The sequence below is a fragment of the Phoenix dactylifera genome, chromosome 8 (assembly GCF_051530095.1).
Source record: "Phoenix dactylifera cultivar Ajwa chromosome 8, Ajwa_hap1_PhDact_Kaust_v1.1, whole genome shotgun sequence".
Taxonomy (NCBI): Eukaryota; Viridiplantae; Streptophyta; class Magnoliopsida; order Arecales; family Arecaceae; genus Phoenix; species Phoenix dactylifera.
The window spans coordinates 15,444,716-15,463,229 of NC_143197.1; the positions used below are offsets into that span (position 1 = coordinate 15,444,716).

Below are 18,514 nucleotides of genomic sequence, written 5' to 3' on the forward strand. Positions count from 1 at the left end.
TGATTGGATAATTTAGAGTGTAAATTTTGTTGCTTTCTTGCAGACATGTACTATGGGCAAATCATCATAGAATTTTATTTTTCTAATTCTCACTAGATTCATGATATTTCTAACACACCCAAGTTATTTTCGTTAACAAATTCTTCTTAAAATATTTTTTCTTAGCAACTTAAAGATTGCAAACCTATATAGAAGGTCTAGTATCTAGTATGAAGATTGGACAAAGTGATTTCTCTAATTTCTAGTCTACATACTATATTTTTAAGTATGGTTGTATTTGTGTTTACGATATCATCCAAAACAAGTAATATCGTGATCGTTATCTATTTCATATTTACATACAAAAAGATGAAACGTGATAATGTTTAATGATGATCCATCTTATTGATGGCTCATGGTGATGAATATGATTAAATTGGTCTTGACTTTTTCATGTGGGTGAGTTACCTATAGATTTTTCTTTTTCCTTTTCAATGCATACCTATAGACTTTTTATTATCCATGAGTAAGTTGAAACTTTTGATCTTTTATGCATTTATTCTATCTTCCCTACAGTAGATATTTGGAAGTAATTGTTCCCAAACCTTTGAGCATGTGCTATTAGCTACCATAAGATGTCTCTCTTTATTATTGATGAAGAAACTACATTGTTCTTCAATGCATACTGAATGTTACTAAAATTGTCAATTACAAAGTACAAGCTTGTGTTTGTGTGGTCAATATATGTGTCCACATTTTATTCCAAAATGAGATGTTCTTGACTTTTTTGATGAAACATTGTAAGAGTAAATTGCATGGTGTTTGATGTTGGAAAAAATAGAGGGGAAAGACAACAACAAACACTCCAACACCAACCAGAAATTCGATAATAGTGGCAAACCCAAAATTTCCAAGAACAAGAACAATGGATAGATAAAAACTCACCACTCAAAGGAATCCACCCAAGGGATACAAAGTTTGATGGAAAAATAAAACTCACCAGCCATAGGAATCCACCCTAGGGATACAGAGTTCTAGTGATCATCACCCACAGAAGATCTTTCTGAGATACAGAGCAAGAACATGCTCACCCCCAAAGAAAAAGCCTAGAGATACAGAACATCCGAAAGAAGAAAAACAAGCCAAAGGCTTAATTCTTCAATTCACTCAAACTCGAATTAAATTCACTCTAAAAACAAAACATAGGGCATGCCTTTATATAGGCACTTTTGGAATGCTTTTTAAGCAATTACAAATAATCCTAAACTTAGGGAGAAAGACAAAATGCCATAATAGGCATTCTCTAAGTAGGCATCCCATAAGAAAGAAAAACACCACATATTGGCATTCCATTAGAGTCCTAAACGTGAGAGAAAAAAAAGACCATATTTAGGTGGTCTAAAATTTGCCTTTGTTTAGGCATAAACCAAAAATAAATTGTCATAGAAGGATTCTTTTTTGGCTCTCTTGATTGAAAAGGACTCCTTAAGCACCCGTGTCAAAATCGCATAGACAAAATTCTTTTTTGGCTCCCTTGGTTAAAAAGGACTCTTCTTGTGCACCCGTGTCATGCTCCACCGGTTGAAAAAGACTTGTACTCGAGTTTGGACCAGCTTCATCTTCATCTCCATGATAAGAAAACAAGTCAGATACATTGAATGTAGCTGAAACACCATAGTCTTCTGGAAGTTCAATCTTGTAAGCGTTCTCCCCAACACGTCACAACACCTTGAATGGACCATCAGCTCAAGGCATTAGCTTCCCATACTTTCCAGTTGGAAAACGCTCCTTCCAAAGATGAATCCATACCAAATCTCCTTCCTTGAAAGTCGTCGGCTTACGATGCTTATTGGCACTAGCACGATACTTCTTGTTTTGTTTGATAATTTTCTCTCTAATCAGAATCGACATCTCTGCTGAATTGTTGTGTTGATGGAATAGAAGCTAAATTCAAGGGGCTAATTGGATTAAGGCCATACACTGCTTCAAAAGGACTATAACTAGTAGTTTGACTTGTCGAACGGTTGTAGGCAAACTCCGCCTGAGCTAACATAAGATCCCACTGACGAATGTTTTTACCCATAAGACTCAATAAATTTTTGAAGGTTCGGTTAACAATTAGTTTGCCTATCGGTTTGAGGATGATGTGACGTGTTGAAAAGTATCTTCGTTCCAAGCTTTCTCTTCAAAGTGCGCCAAAAGCGACTCATCAACTTGGTATCTCGATCCGAGACAATCATTTTTGGCATGCCATGAAGTCGCACAATCTTCTGAAAGTACAAGTCAGCTATATGTGAAGCATCCACGATCTTGCTACATGGAACAAAATAAACCATCTTCAAAAAACGATCAACAACGACCATGATAGAATCCTTGTTCCTTTGTGTCCGCGGCAGCCCCATCACAAAGTCAATGCTAACTTCCTCCCATGGTGAATTTAGACTGGTAACGGGGCATACAAGCCTCTATTTTGCCCATGACTCTTGGTTATATGACAAGTCTTGCATCGCTCCAAGTGCCTCATAATGTCTCGCTGCATTCTAGGCTAGTAGAAATGAGACGCCACCAACGAAAGAGTTTTGTCTCGCTCAAAATGTCCAGCTAGGCCATGACGCAGAATGGAGGTGGGATGATTGCTCTGATACCAATTGACGCAGAACGGAGGTGGGTTGGTTGCTTTGATACCAATTATGTGGTGGGATTTATGTGGTGGACTTGGACGGAAGGGCTGATCTTTGTTCTCTCTTTTGTTTTTCTCAAGTGGCGGTTAGGGTTTTGATTGATGGAAGGATGAAGGAAGAAGAAGATGATGATGATGAAGAGATTGGGTTCTATGGATGGCAGCCAAGTTAAGAAAATGGTGAATAATTGGACTAGGTCTAGAGTTGGGGCATGGTGATGTGGATGCAAGGAAGATGTAAGGAAGATAATTAGGTCTTGATTGACAGAGTCTCACCTTCGCTCAAGAACTCGGGGTTCGCATGAAAAATGAGAAGTCTCACCTTTCCAGCTTCTACCGATGAATAACCTCGGCGTCTCACTAAGGGTTTTTAAGACGTCTCACCTAGGAAGGGAAGAACCTTTGGAGTCTCACCAAAGGAGGAAGAAGAAGTCTTTCACTTCTAGATTACAAGAGCAATTGAAAACTAAATTAATTCTCTGATTTTATTCTTCAACCTTCTCTTTATATAGAGTAAGAGGTTGGAAAAATATGGGCTATTACAATCAAAATTTTAGGACTCTAACTAAACATGGACTCTTTTAAATCAAATCAATCATTTGACTAAATCACCCAAGCGACGATCCATACACAAGGCATATCTAGGTTGACTCGGGCTCCTGCTCCTATATCAGGCCATCTCCATGAGCTTCTAGAATAATTGCCTCCCCATTGAGCATTGAGGAATGCATAACCGATTGCCTTTGAAAAGAAATCCATTCTACAAGACAAAATGATTAAATGGCCCTTTCATGCATTCAGTTCAAATAATACCGAAATACGGATCATCTTGATATAGCTTCTTGAGAACTTCAAAGCCTAAGACCTTCACTTGCATAGTCGACAACAAGGAATATCTTCGATTTAATATGTCAGCCACCATATTCTGAAGTCCAGACTTATGCTTAATGGTGAATGAATAGGTCTGCAAAATTCTGCCCACTGAGCATGTCGTCGATTCAATTTGTGTTGCCCATTGATGTACTTCAGTGCTTCATGATTAAAAAGAACAAATTCTTTGGGTAAAAGATAATGGCTCCAATAATCCAAGGCTCGCACGATAGCATAGAATTTCTTGTAATAAGTAGAATATCGCCTCCAAGACTTACTCAACTTCTCGCTGAAATAGGCAATAGGCATTCCTTCCTGACTAAGGACAACACCAATGCTCACATTAGAAGCATCACAATCTACTCCAAATATGCTTTGAAATTTGGCAATGCTAATATAGAGCTTCAGTTACCTTCCTCTTCAAAACCTCAAAACTCTTCTAAGCTTCTTCAGTCCACTTACAGACTCCCCCTTTCAAGCAATCCATGATAGAAGAAATAATAGTACTGAAATCTTTCATAAATCGACGATAAAATGGAGCTAACCCATGAAAACTTTGGATATCATGAATAGACTTCGGAACATGCCAGCTTTTGATCGCCTCCACCTTGCTTGGATCTATCTTGATTCCAACACTTGAGACCACAAAATCTAGGAAGATGAGGTTAGTAGTGCAAAAGTGACACTTCTTCAAGTTCACATACAGCTTTTGCTCCCGAAGCTTCTCAAAACTTGACGAAGATGCATCGATTGATGATCAATGTGCTTGTTGTACACTAAAATATCATCAAAGTAAACCACAACAAACAAACCAATAAAAGGTTTAAACACATGATTCATAAGGCGCATAAAAGTGCTCGGGGCATTCAACAATCCAAATGGCATAACCATCCACTCATACAATCTATCCCTTGTCTTGAAAGCAGTCTTCCACTCATCTTCCAGCCTTATTCGGATCTGATGATAACAGCTCCTAAGATCAATCTTAGAAAATATAGAAGCACCATGTAATTGATCAAGTAGGTCATCAAGACGTGGAATTGGAAACCGATACTTGATTGTGATCTTGTTCACTGCTCTACTATCAATGCACATATGTCAAGAACCATCCTTTTTAGGCACAAGAACAGCTGGAACCGCACAAGGACTCATGCTTTCCTTCACTAACCCCTTAGCAATCAACTCGTCTACTTACCTTTGTAACTCTTCTTGCTCCTTAGGATTCATCCTATATGCTACCTTATTTAGGAGACTAGCGTCGGGTATGAAATCAATGCAACGTTGTATGTCTCTCATAGGTGGTAGTCCAGGTAGAATTTCATCAGGAACAACTCACACTTCTACTCATTCTCCTCTAGAGCAACAAGGGCATAGGTCCTACGAGATTCCATTATGGCCTTTTCAACTTCAGTTTTGTACAAAAGGTTATTTTCCTCCCCTTTAGAAGGCTTGGGACTGCTCTCTATCTTAGTAGGCTCTAAACAATCTTTACCCCATCCTTCACAAAGGAATTCGTATTGTTGAACCCATCATGTATCATCATCTTTCTATTATATTGCCATGGACGACCAAGTAATAAGTGACAAGCATCCATAAGTATAATATCACAACAACTCATCGGAATTTTTTTTTACTAATAGAAAATTAAACAAGGCAATGCTTGTGAACCTTTACCTCATTACCCTTGTGAATTCAAGAAAGCTTATATGGTCGAGGATGTTCTTCCGTTTTGAGCTTCAATTTCTCCATTGTTGCTGCCACGACATTCTCACAGTTCCCTCCGTCAATGATTACATCACAGACTTTGCCATGAGAAGTGCATCGTGTATGGAAGATGTTGTTGTGAAGCCACCCGTCATCTTCTACATGTGTTGCGCTCAAGCTCCTATAAACAACTAGAGATTCTCCTTGATCGGCATAAACCACTTCCTCTTCTTCTACCTCCTCATCATATATTGGTTCACCCAAATCTTAGGCTTCACCTTCATCTTTCTCCACAAGAGAAATAATTTTACAATTAGGACAATCAGATGCAATATGGTCTATACCTTGGCATTTGAAGCATCAACGACCGGTAGGAGGTAGGGAACGACTAGAACCACCTGCTGGATTTTCTGCTTTAGAAGAAATTTTTGACAAGGATGCTTTGGTGGAATTAGCCTTGGAAGGTCCAGCACTCCCTTGATTAAAAGAAGTGTCATGACTTGTAGAGCGAAAAACTCCCCTACTATGCTCCTTCATTTGCTTCTCAACCTTAGCTACAAGCTTGCACACATCGTTAAAAGTCCAATAAGGTTGCAATTGTACCACATCACAAATTTCACCACGTAACCCGCCAAGATAACGGACTGTGGTTTGCTCCTCGGGCTCCTCAACATCACACCGCAACATGAGATACTCAAACTCAGCAGTATAATCTTTCACAGATAATTCTTTTTGCTTAAAATTATGAAATTTGAGAAAAGCAGCTTGCCTGTTTATTATTTGAAAGAAATTTCTGTCTCACCACCTTTTTCATCTTTTTTCATGTCACAATTCGTCTTTTTCCTTCATGTGCCCTCTACTTCTTAAGATGCTCCCACCAAATAGAGGCATGTTTCTTCAACTTGATGGCTACAATTTTCACCTTACGATGTTCTGTCTTGGTATTCAAAGATGTGCTCCACCGTATGCAACCAATCAATGAACTCATCAAAATGCGCCCTTCCTTCAAAATCAGGAATATCAACTTTAATGTCGAACTCTTGTTGAAAGTCGCGACTCCTTCGGGAACGATTCGATGTTGGCCTATTATCACGATGAAAAGGATTGGTCTCCTTCCTCATCATGTGAATCTTCTTCCTCTGGTTCATGACTTGGGATATTATGTCTCAAATTTCGAAGGCTCGCCAAATTTTGTTGAAGCCGCTGCATTTCTCTCCGCAGTTCTTCATTCGCAGCATGATGAAGATCCCGCTCGCGGTTTGGTCCTTCAATTTCTTGCCCTCTTCGACCCCGACCATGTTTAGGCATGACAACCTAAGACACTCTGATACCAAATCTAATGCCGAAAAAAATAGAGGGAAAAGACAACAACGAATACTTCAACATCAACTAGAAATTTGATAATAGTGGTAAACCCAAAATTTAAAAAAATAAGAATAATGGATAGATAAAAACTCACCACCCAAAGGAATCCACCTTAGGGATATAGGGTTCTAGTGATCACCACTCACAGACAAGCTTTCTGAGATACAGAGCAAGAACACACACCACCCAAAGAAAAAGTCTATAGTTACAGAACACCTAAAAGAAGAAAAACAAGCCAAAGGCTTAATTCCTTAATTCACTCAAAGTCGAATTAAATTCACTTTAAAAACAAAACATAGGGCATGCCTTTATATAGGCACATTTGGAATGCTTTTTAAGCAATTACAAATAATCATAAAGTTAGGAAGAAAGACAAAATGCTATAAATAGGCGTTCCCTAAGTAGGCATCCCAGGCATCCCATAAGAAAGAAAAACACCATATATTGGCATTCCATAAGAGTCCTAAATGTGAGGAAAAAGAAAAAGACCATATTTAGGCGATCTAAAATTTGCCTTTGCTTAGGCATAAACCAAAAATAAATTGCCAAAGAAAGAATTTTTTTTGGCTCTCCCGGTTGAAAAGGACTCTCCTTAAGCACCCATGTCAAATCGCCATAGACAAAATTTCCTTTTGGCTCCCCTGGTGGAAAAAGACTCTCCTTGCGCACCCATGTCAGTCTTGCTTTAGCTCAACATGCTATGAAGGACATTCAACCAACTAGAATGATCTTCCTCTGGTAGCTAGTAATCCTTGCATGATTGTCTTCTCATCAGGTTCGATATGATTTTTTTTGAGATTCTAATTTTTCCTCGTATCTTGTTAAAATAGAAATTATTTTGTTAGTTCAAAAGAATTCCCACAAATATAGCTTAAATAAAAATCTCTATTCTTTTGGCATGGCCCTCCCCTTGAAGCAATTGTTTGATTTTTGCTTCTCTCGATAACGACATGCTCTCCAAGAGGCAATCCCGGTTTATCTTAAATTTATCTCTAATATGTAACTTAAACATTTAATCAAATAGAGAGTAGAAAGTAAGGAATGGAGGAATAAGATTTGGTTAGGGAAGGCAAAATAAATAAAGTCCCTTCTCAACCATAACTCCATTCGTTTCGCTCTAAGATACATGCCCAACTATTCCAAAATCTCCATTTGTTTCACTCTTTAGGGATGTTGGGAACCATAACTCCAAACCTAGATTAGGAAGTGTCAAAGTAATTTGAAATATAAAATATAGTTTTGATAGTTTGTTTGTGAAAGGAAGAGAAGGAACGCTCATTGCTTTCTTAATGCAACCTTGACTACTCTATCCATAGTAGAGGATTGATCCCCGAAACATTTGTTAGGATGAAGAATTGCAGATCTTTGTTCTTTATCTCTAAGAGGAAACTGATACCAATGGTTATGGGCTACAATGTTGCATCCTTGATCCTAAAATATACCAAACTATACTTTTAACATTTAAATGATCTCTAGAGACGATCATTGAATGATTTCTCTTCAATGTATTACTGATGTCAAATGATTTTGAAGAAAGGGTAGCATAGTTTAACCTAGATAGAGACTCACAACCTTATTAAATCAACTGTAAAAGGAAGAAGCAAGAAAAAAGATCTTTTGCAAGAGGTATTTATGTTTGAATGCAAAAGATAGATTTATTCATTGCATTCATTAGCATAACTATGTATAAGTTCATGCTTGCTCCCATGATATGGAAAATTTGAGAATGGTCATCTTAAATTTATACGGGAGGAATAAGACGTTCAAAGGCATTCTAAATTGTCCTACAAATTCTTCCCTAGTTCATGGATGTCATATGAGTTAGTGTGCAAATCTTGAGAATAAACTGGGAATAATGAATTGTTCAGTTATGCTACAAAGTGAAATCTACTATATGGATCCTCATTTTTAAGTGGATGATTCACTAGTCATTGTCCTTTCCTCGAGAACTCTTTGGTTTTCCTCCCTACACTTCTCATTTTAGAATTCTTTTACATATCTAGAAAAAGACCTCCTTAATTTATATGTTCTTCAATGTTCCCTAAGATGCCTCTAACAACAAGAATCAAACAAGAAACTTGAAAATTTTAGTTTCCTAACTAATTCTCAATTAAGAATGATTTTTCTAATCACATTTTTTAAAAGCATTATGTTTTTGGTTGGATTAAACATAGTAAACCATTTTTTTGGGTCTTGAAAGTAATACTATATTAAAGGTGAAAAAACTATGTTAAAAAAAAAATACAACTATAGTAGTGAATTTATGTGCTTACCATTGAATATAATTTAAGTATTTATCTTATTATTTGTTAATTCAATTTTTGAAATTTCCTTAATTTTACTAAATTTTCCTTTTTTTTCCTCCAAAATCTGAAGTTTCCAACTGCATCAAGTGGTCCCAAATGCCAAACTTGGGGAATATGCCTTGATAAGGCAAACCAAAAAGAAATGATATGGAACTTCAACAAATTCAAGGTTGATGATTTGTCTGTGTCATTTTGTCATCTTCTTTAATGAACAAGTTCATGTTTAGTATATATTAGGTTTAGGTGTCTACTTTTTCTTTTTGTTATTAAGATATATTCAACAATTATGTCCTATAACTGGCCTTTTGAGCAAAAGGAAGTCAGGGTGCTTCTCTTAGTAAAATAGGTTAACCATAGTGAGTAGAATTTTTAAGCAAGTTTTAGCAAATCACATCCACAACTAGATGTTTTAAGGCTAAGGCTTAGATTTTAGGTTGAATTGCATCATTACTTTGGCCACAAATATCGACACTTTCTTTGGCCATGCTTCTTGGACCTCTTCTTCTCAACCATGAACATGGAGTAGTATAACATATGCCTCCGTTATTCTCTTTGTTGATTATATGGTCAAATCAACCACCAATCTTGCTCTAGTCCCATCTCTTGTGCTTTCATAGTGCATGGTTTGTGACAAGAGATGATCGTATTCTCAAGTTATGCTTTTAAACATTTCATAATTTCCTAACCAATTTAATTTTATAGTTCAACAAGATTCTATAACAACATAACACAAATAAAGTTTGCAAAATCTAAGTTGCTACTATTTTCTTTTCTGATATTTTTTCTTTATTTGATAAAAGGATCGAAGACAAGTAGCTACATATAGGGGCTAGCGGGCCCCAATATACCCCTAACCCCTAAACACTAGTGATTGAGGGTTTCTTCCAATGTTGTTTAATATAGACCCATGTTTAGTTTTTCTTCTATTTGAGGTTATCTCTCACACAAAAATAAATTGTGTCATCCACATAATATACTTTTTGGTTATTGTATTAATACATGATATATTCATCAATATGCTATAGTATATGCCATGATATTCTTTATTCCTTTTTGAGCCACGTATTTTTATATAGATATGTTGAGTTCTTGAGACAGACCACTCAACCCCACCTATCATAACAACCAAATTTTATTATTTTCTAAAATAAAGCTCTTAGTTCTCTATAAAAGATTTCTGCTTCCATTCGTATGCACCCCTTAATTATGGACAAGCAATCAAAACTTAGCACTGCAAAAGAACTTTTTTTAAGAGAAATCCTTTACGAGAAACATGACATGTTCCTTCAAAGGGACATCCTGGGTCTACCCGAAGTTAAGATTTTATAAATAAATCTTTTGCTAACATTACAAGGCTTAAGGTTAAAATATAATCGGATATTGTGTTTTGTTCCCTTCGTATCAATGTTTGCATATTTATTCAATAATAACTGCAGCATAAAATGACAGCCTATTGACAAGATATAATGAATCGTTATGTTTCCTTTCTGAAATTTACTCTAGTGGAGAAGTTTGAGGTCAAAAACAAACTAGTAGAGCCCATAGACGGTTAAGAAGTGGTAAAAGACTAGATCAAAAATATTGGATATGCTCCTCTTTTGTGCTCTTGTTCTTACATTTAACTTGAATTTTATTTTCCCAAAAGGGTGAACTCAAGCTGATTACAACACTCAAAGCATGCACCCAAACTCACTTCAATCACTCTAATATAATTAACTCTTACTCTAATTTTCTCATAAATTTGACAGAGAGATTTATCTTGGTTATTTGAGGTGGTATTAGCAAGAATGTAAAAGTTTGTAAGCAACTCTTCATTAGACGAGAAAATCCAGTCATTATAAGAAGTATCTATTCGGCCACCTCTTGATTGAAGGGATGTCTCTTGAGTCAAAAGGGAGACATGAGGATGAGAGTCTCTAAATTTATGTTCTTTCAAACAAACATTTGCATAATCAATTGGATGAATATGGTAAGTTAAGTAAACACCTTTATTGAAGATTGAAATCTTGAAATGTAGAGGTCAACTCCATAAATGAAATATGGGACATAAGAAAACTTAGAATTACTTGAATGAAAAAAAGTACAACAAATTGAAAAGAAAAGTAATAGGAAACATGAGTGTAAAATTGTCTAATTATTAACACAGATAGTAAATAATTTGGTTATGATTTTATAAATAATTTTCTACTGATTTTCTTATACTTTGACAATTAATGGTGTGGAAAGTATCTAGATACATGGTCTTCTATTCTTACTAATGTCTGCATACTAGTTTGGTAATTCTTGCATTATTTTCATTATAGACACCTTCTTTTCATATGTTATCCTCTGCTGAAGCAAAGAAGTGCATTCTGATCGCTCATGTTTAATTATGTGGAAGGACCTACTAGTTTTGCACCTATAGTGGAGGCTGCAGTTGACATTGTTGAGAAAAGCAATGGGCAATATCATGTGCTGGTCATTATTGCAGACGGCCAGGTTGAGACATTTCTAGCTGTCCTCTCCCTATTTTAATAGCCCCTCCCAAAGAAAAAGAAAAAGAGCAAAAAAAAAAAAAAATTCAACACTCATTGAATATTTTTTATATATTATGAAGGTCACTCGAAGTGTGGAGACAGATATTGGAGATCTTAGTCCACAGGAGAAGAAAACAATTGACTCTATTGTCATGGCAAGGTATCCATATCAGTTTTTTATTCAAAATTTAGCACTCGTGATCACTATAAATAATTGAAGTACAATGAACAATATGATTTGGTGTAGGAGTGGTAGGTTGTATATTTTTCTTGCTCCATTTTACTTTATCTTCTTTTCTTATAAATATAATTAGTGTCTCATCCTATAGAATACTTACAAGAAATTAATCAAATGAGGGCTAGATAAATACAAATAGTGAAAAACCATTGGAATTCATAATTAGAAAGCAAAAATTGAGGTTGTTTTCTTCGATGATTAATTAAAATGTTTTGAGAATGAAAATGAAGAACTTATGCATGGTTTGTTATAAGAAGTGCATTACAACACTATGGCAAATGTGTGTGGGAGTAATGATAAGCTTGCTTATAGTAGTAATTTTTCTCTTTCTAAGTTGTGGATTTTATTGTGATTTTTTTCGCCTTTTCTAGCAACTCTAGTTTTGTTTGACAAATCTTACGTTGTAGATATAGTGCCAATGTACTAATAAGATTTCTCAAAACCCTCTCATAGACTTCTTCAAATAGGCAAAATATAACAATGACTGATGTTTACTAACTTGGCTTTGATTACAACCAAACAATGAAGCAATTTCTATAATAGAAAGAAATAAATTTGACCCTTATGGAAAACCCTAGATTGGCATTACATAAAATGACCAACTATTGGCTAATTTGATCCATCTTAGTTTTCATTGGCGAATCTCAGCTGGTGTACAACATATGCTATTTCTAGTCATCGACAAGTACCTAGAGATCCAACTTCCTTAATCCATATGTTAGCAAAGGTATTAATAGTTGAGATCGTATGCCTCTAGTTTGATTGAAATCTCAATCCTAGTGATGCAAAGAAAATTCCTATAAATCAAAATTAGTAACATATGTGACCAGTCACATCATAGTGCCTAGACATCAAAAATCAAAATTTCTCAAGATTAGCTCCTATGGCATCAAGTGATTCCAAAACACACAATCCCATATGTTTGATATAGGTTTTAATTTGTTCTAGAGATTAGAAATATTCAAATTTATTGAGTTTAATGCACACTTAATGTGTCTAGATGAAGTAAATGTATGTTTTCTTAAATCATATGACATGCAATATATTTTAACATATTAATTTTATTGGTCTTGCCTATTTATGTCAACTTGATGGACATGTAAGAAATCTTCAAAACAAACTCTACTTTTATTTGTAGTCGTATCTTGATATTAAAGGGTTTGTATTCTTAAACCAATAAATTCATCTTTGAATATATTGTTTGGATTAAGTCTTCGTCCACTTGAAGGAAGGATACAACTCAACATTAATATAACATAGTAATAAAATTGAAAGCTTAATCTATGAGATATCACTATTAACATTATTAGCATGACAATTCATTGAAGTTAAAAAATAATTACAATACAATTTTCAATTTTAGTGCTTACCCACTATCAATCGTGCTTGTTGGAGTTGGTGATGGACCTTGGGAAGACATGAAAAAATTCGATGACAAGATTCCAGCACGAGATTTCGACAATTTCCAGGTATTGCAATAGCATGATTGTATTAACTCCAGTAAGTTAGTATATATGCTTGATCACCAACTTTCCTTAGAGTCGGGCGATTAAAGAGACTATGCAAGTCAATCTCCTTCCAAAGCTTCAAGCTGCTTGAGCTATAATTTCACTCTTTGACTGTCCATCTCTTAGCTGATTATGTATGATTCCATGGAATGTTGAGCATTGATGGCCTACTAATCAGCATATACATGGCATGTGAAATTTTAAGTTGGTTCATCCATGCTTCAATTAGTAGGAAACATGTTCTATTTAAAACCAAAAACTGATTTGATGTCAAAAGGTCGGTTGTTGTAGTTTGCCCCAACCTGTTATTTTTGTTAAAGTTTTTAAACAAGTTCGGAAAGAGACCCGGAAAATATGCGCCGGGCTGCAGTGATCAATGCTATTTTGGAATGCAGTTTGTCAACTTCACTGCTATTATGTCAAAGAATACGAGCCTGGCAGAAAAGGAAGCAGCTTTTGCCCTTGCTGCCCTAATGGAGATCCCTATCCAATATAAAGCAACCATGGAACTTGGAATTTTAGGGTATGAAAGTAAAACTTGTTTTCTTTTGTCCTTTTACTATTCAAGCCTCTAATCCTGTGACTTTGTTTGCATCTCCCTGCATGCATTATCTATGAAGTTTTGTCACTGGGACAGCTAAACGAGTGGTACCATGCCCTCCTCCTATGCCTATTACCCGTCAACAATCATCAAGGAGGGAACCTAAACGCTCACAATCAACAAGTTATGAGCAAAACCAGGTATGAAATATTTAATTCATTTCTGACATTCTAGCTGGATATCATTCTAAGAACTCTTATTGCTTTAGGCTTGCCCAATTTGCTTGACCAGTGCAAAAGACTTAGCCTTTGGTTGCGGTCATATGGTAAGTCATGAACTAGATTTTTAATAACTAGGTTCCATTGTTGGATACACTATTGGTATAATATTAATTAATTCATATATATGTACACAGTGCTGTAAAGAATGCGCACAGAACTTGACAAATTGCCCAATATGTCGAGCAGTTATCCGATCACGTCTAAGGTTATATTCTGGATGATGCTGGCTACGAATTCGCATGGATTCACTATATCTTCAAGCCTTGTGTTTTTTTTCGGCTGGTTTAGAAATGGTTCTATTGCATAGCCAAGATGGATAACTAGAGTATATGTTTATACATACTTTGCTGTTGTCAACTATTAATGTAATGGATTTTTTGTCCGTGTAATAACCAGCTTTTTAGATCCTCAAAGCCTTATTGATGTTTTTGGGTAGTCTGTCCTTTCTTTTATTTGCATGTCCATTATTATTCCAGGGCAACTTGTTCTAATAAATCAAATATTGGATGGAGCATAGCTTTTGATCAACAAATAACCTACATGAAGATTTTTGAATGAATACATACATAATTCCAAGACATGTTTGATATTTCCATATTTTAGTACAAGAAGTTGTATCGACAACTCAGTAGAATATTTTTGGAAGTACATCATGACCGTTTGATGTGGTTACTCTTTTGAATCCCCATGATATTATAGTAGAATTTTTGTAAATCCAAATATGATATTTTGAGTAGATTGTTTTATTTTCTTGTTCATCATTAACTTAGAAAATGTGGACTATTGCATTGTCCAATATGGAGCATAGCATCTTATCAACAAATACTAAAAATCTGATAATGAGATATGCCGACAAAATGATGATCTAAATTGTCATTGTGATTGAGTAATCTTTCTCATTACAGATACGTGATTTTAAATATTTGCCCTATGCAGCACACGTCTTGAAGTTTATGAATGTGACACCATGTTCCGAAGACAAATACAACACAATCTTGCACATTCAATCTATATACATTGTGTGAATGCAACAAGCTCAAACACAAGACTCCAGCAGGCAGTTGCAACTTATGTATTGATCAAGGAAATGTTTAAAAGTTTTGTAATTTTGAATCGATGGACTTTGTATTTCTTATTTCTCTTTGTATTCTTATAAACAAGATTTTACGATTCCACAACCTTGTGTACCCACATTGTGTCATACCGTTGACCAGAAATTGTGAGCTAGTTTAATCTCTAATAGTAATACTAAAGATAAACTACATCTGTATGGTCAAATCTTACTTCTATTCTCACTCCCATGGTGATACCTGCATCTGCACTAAGTCTTCGAATTTGTAAGTAATGAAGAGAGCAAATAATGGGTCAATAGTCCAATAAGTAATGAGCACCTCAACTAGATAATTCAATAATTTTTTTTATAATAATAAGTATACAAGCAAAGTCAATATACATTAAAATAAAATAAAATAAAAATATCCATAGTTTTTTGAATATGCAATTCATTTCCATAAATGTAATTTAAAATATCATGTCCATATCTATGTCCAAAATTGTTGTTGCTAGGAATCGATCCAACCAAGATGTCACGCTGGAGGGCTTAATGATTGATTTTTTAGGCTGTGGAGGTCGACAGAAGGTCACGATATATCTCTGAGGTGGTGAGGTGGAGATCGATTTGCTTGGATGGCGATGGCTCCAACACCAATTGTTCTTGGAAAGGTCCTTGGATCGTGCTCGGGCCTTTGCTCCGACGATGGATCTAACTTGAAATAAAAAGGATGAAGAAGCGGTAGGGAACCCTACAATGTCTAAGTCAAATATTCTTAGGGAATAGTGGAGATGTTGTGAGAGTAATAGAGCAAGCTTTGATTGGTCGATCTACCACGTCGGTTGTAGTCGCATCCGAGGCATATCAATATCCATAAGTGTATTTCAAAAATATCATACTTCAACTCATCAGCCATTCTATGACCATATCTATAAGATTAAAAATAGTCAAAGCGCCAATATATAACCTCCACTGGTAGGGTATCGATGTGCCAACATATAACCTTTACTGACAGATTATCGATGTGCTAACATATAACTTTCTGTGGTAGGGTCTCAATGTGCCAATGTATAACTCCTACTAGCAGGGTACGATGTACCAACGTCTACTACCAAGGTATTAATATTCTAATATATAACCTTCACTAGCAGAGTATTGATGACATAGTCAAGTTGCGAGTTCAAATCTAAAATGTATTAAGGATCTATCTACAAAATAAGATGTCATATTCTAGTCAAAATAGGTGTTCTATAAGATCAATAAATGACGCCTGATTATCAATAAACAATATGCATAATACTTTGTAACAAAGACATTTACGAATTAGAAATTTTATTTGTCATTCAAAACACACCAAAAAATTCATAAATTATATACAAAGCGACTCATAATTTATTTAATATCAAAAACTTGTATTAATTAATTGAAATATTTAGAAAAGGTGGATCATTGTATACCTTATGCAAACAACCAATGGACGAATCCAATATCCAAAACCTAATATCCAAAATTGTATTTTATAAAAATATTGCTATGGAAAATATAAAATAAAATCCTTAGTCTTGACATCCACTTTATACGAGTAAGGCTAATAACTAGAGAATATTGTAATGGAAATTCGGAATATCATGAATCATGAGGAAAACGTATAAGAAGAATAGAGCTTATTTGGTGACAGCATTCGATGGCATGGGTTGATCCGATCGGGGTTACCCTACTAGTCAAATCTGGAATAAGAATCAGTCTAAGACATAGATAACTGGTGCAACCTATAATCGATTACTACAGATGTAGATTGATTTTATAATAATTAATTATGATGCGATTGATTGAACACTTCAAGAAATACTTATCATCCCAAAAGATCATCATAGACGTATGCGAACGCAAAGCAGAACACGATAGATATCTTATTAATGAAGCCTAATCAATAAAATATAACTAGTGCAACAAACAGAAAATAACCATAACAGAACAATAAAACAAATACTACCAATAAACTCGGATTTCAAGGGTGTGATAGATGGCAATGATGGTAATAATGATGGATGGAGATAATGATTGATGGACGAAGAAATGAGGGCTAGGCAAAAGATGGTGATTGAACTAGTCGGATAATTACCTCTGCAAGTTTGGTCCCTTCAATTTAATAAGAGTCTTTAGGCTACGCTCCACCAAGGTATCGAGGTGAAGGATGACGGGATTAAGAAGGTGGCTCCAAGAAGAAATAGGTCAAGAAACAGGATGAAAGTGGAAGAAAAAAGGTCTCTTAGGGCTTCGCCCATGGTGGCACTCACCTTTGTACGGTTTCTTCTTTTCTTCTTTTTTTTAGATGTTGTCCTCCCTTTTTATAGGCCGAGTCCGTGAATAGTAACCCAGTCGGGTTACTCTTCTGTGAATAGTAACGAATCAGGTTACTATTTCGTGAACAGTAGCGAGTCGGGTTACTGTTCACGTGAATAGTATTTTTTTCTTTTCTTTTTTTTTCTTTGTGCTGTTTTTTGCAGATTTCTGCGTATTTCTGCAGACTTATGTTGTATCTTTTTTTTTTCTCTTCTAACTTTCTTGCCCCCTTCTTCCATACATTCAACATGCACAATTCCATTCCAAGACTATCATTCATCCTACTATGTTCCTAGAGATGGGTGATGCCCGTGGGCATTGAAGAAAGGCCAAGGCTTAAGCAATTAAGTGTAGTGGTTTAGGGTTGGGTTAGGCTTCCTATCACACCTAGGTAGACCCTTTGTACTTGGTAGTCCTAGTACATGACTCGATTGAAAATCCAAGCTTAAACATGGTTTTGGATGGAAAATACAAAAACAACACAAACATAAACTATGTTCAAGATGGAGCTCTGAGACTACATCAGTGCCCACCAACTAGGAAGAACTTGACTCCTGACGAGTAGGCCTCCTGTATGTGCTGCAACAAATCTGGTCTCTGGCGCCTCAACTCGTCCTCGCTGATCCATGAACTGTTTGACATAGGTCTTCCTTACCAGCGCAAAAAGAATTTGCGGTACTGCCCATGCCTAATGTCTACTGCTCGCACGTCAAGAATATCCTTAATACCCTCATGGAAACTGGACTCTGAGCTGGTGCTGGGTAGATCTAGAATTGCAACCGCCTCTGGTGGATCTCCATGGAACTGGTATAGGTTAGCGATGTTGAAAATTGAAGAAGTGTGGATGTTGTCTAGAAGCTCCAATAAATAGGCATTCTTCTCCAGCTTTCGGCGTATGCGGAATGGACTATACTTTCGTGGGCTGAGCTTGCTATAACCGCCCAATAAAAATCTCTCTCTTCTGGAATAGGCCATCACCAGATCGTCCTCTGCAAAGTGAACCTCCCTGCGATGACGGTCAGCATTGTCCTTATACCGGCACTGGAGTCAAGCAAGCACTGATGGACTTCTTGTTGGATGTGACAGACCTGCTCAATATTGTCCTCTATTTCGGCACTTATCCGACCATGAC

General features: G+C 35.9%; 1 protein-coding gene across 8 annotated transcripts in view; it reads left to right on the forward strand.

The window, feature by feature from the left end:
• The window catches only part of LOC103697793 (E3 ubiquitin-protein ligase RGLG4-like), a 32,515-nt gene extending 17,349 nt beyond the window's left edge, over window positions 1-15,166 (forward strand). For 3 of the 8 annotated variants that reach the window (XM_039116672.2, XM_008779725.6, XM_026801377.4), the window contains 8 exons: window positions 11,285-11,382; window positions 11,501-11,580; window positions 13,022-13,127; window positions 13,562-13,689; window positions 13,787-13,907; window positions 13,976-14,032; window positions 14,123-14,193; window positions 14,925-15,166. In XM_039116672.2, the coding sequence (XP_038972600.1) occupies window positions 11,285-11,382; window positions 11,501-11,580; window positions 13,022-13,127; window positions 13,562-13,689; window positions 13,787-13,907; window positions 13,976-14,032; window positions 14,123-14,193; window positions 14,925-15,144 (881 nt within the window). In that variant the 3' untranslated portion in view covers window positions 15,145-15,166. Of the gene's footprint in view, window positions 1-11,284; window positions 11,383-11,500; window positions 11,581-13,021; window positions 13,128-13,536; window positions 13,690-13,786; window positions 13,908-13,975; window positions 14,033-14,122; window positions 14,521-14,893 lie in introns of those variants that run through there. The other 5 variants (XM_039116674.2, XM_088702898.2, XM_039116675.2 and 2 more) reach the window with 3 other exon arrangements.
• The last annotated feature ends 3,348 nt before the right edge of the window (window positions 15,167-18,514 follow it).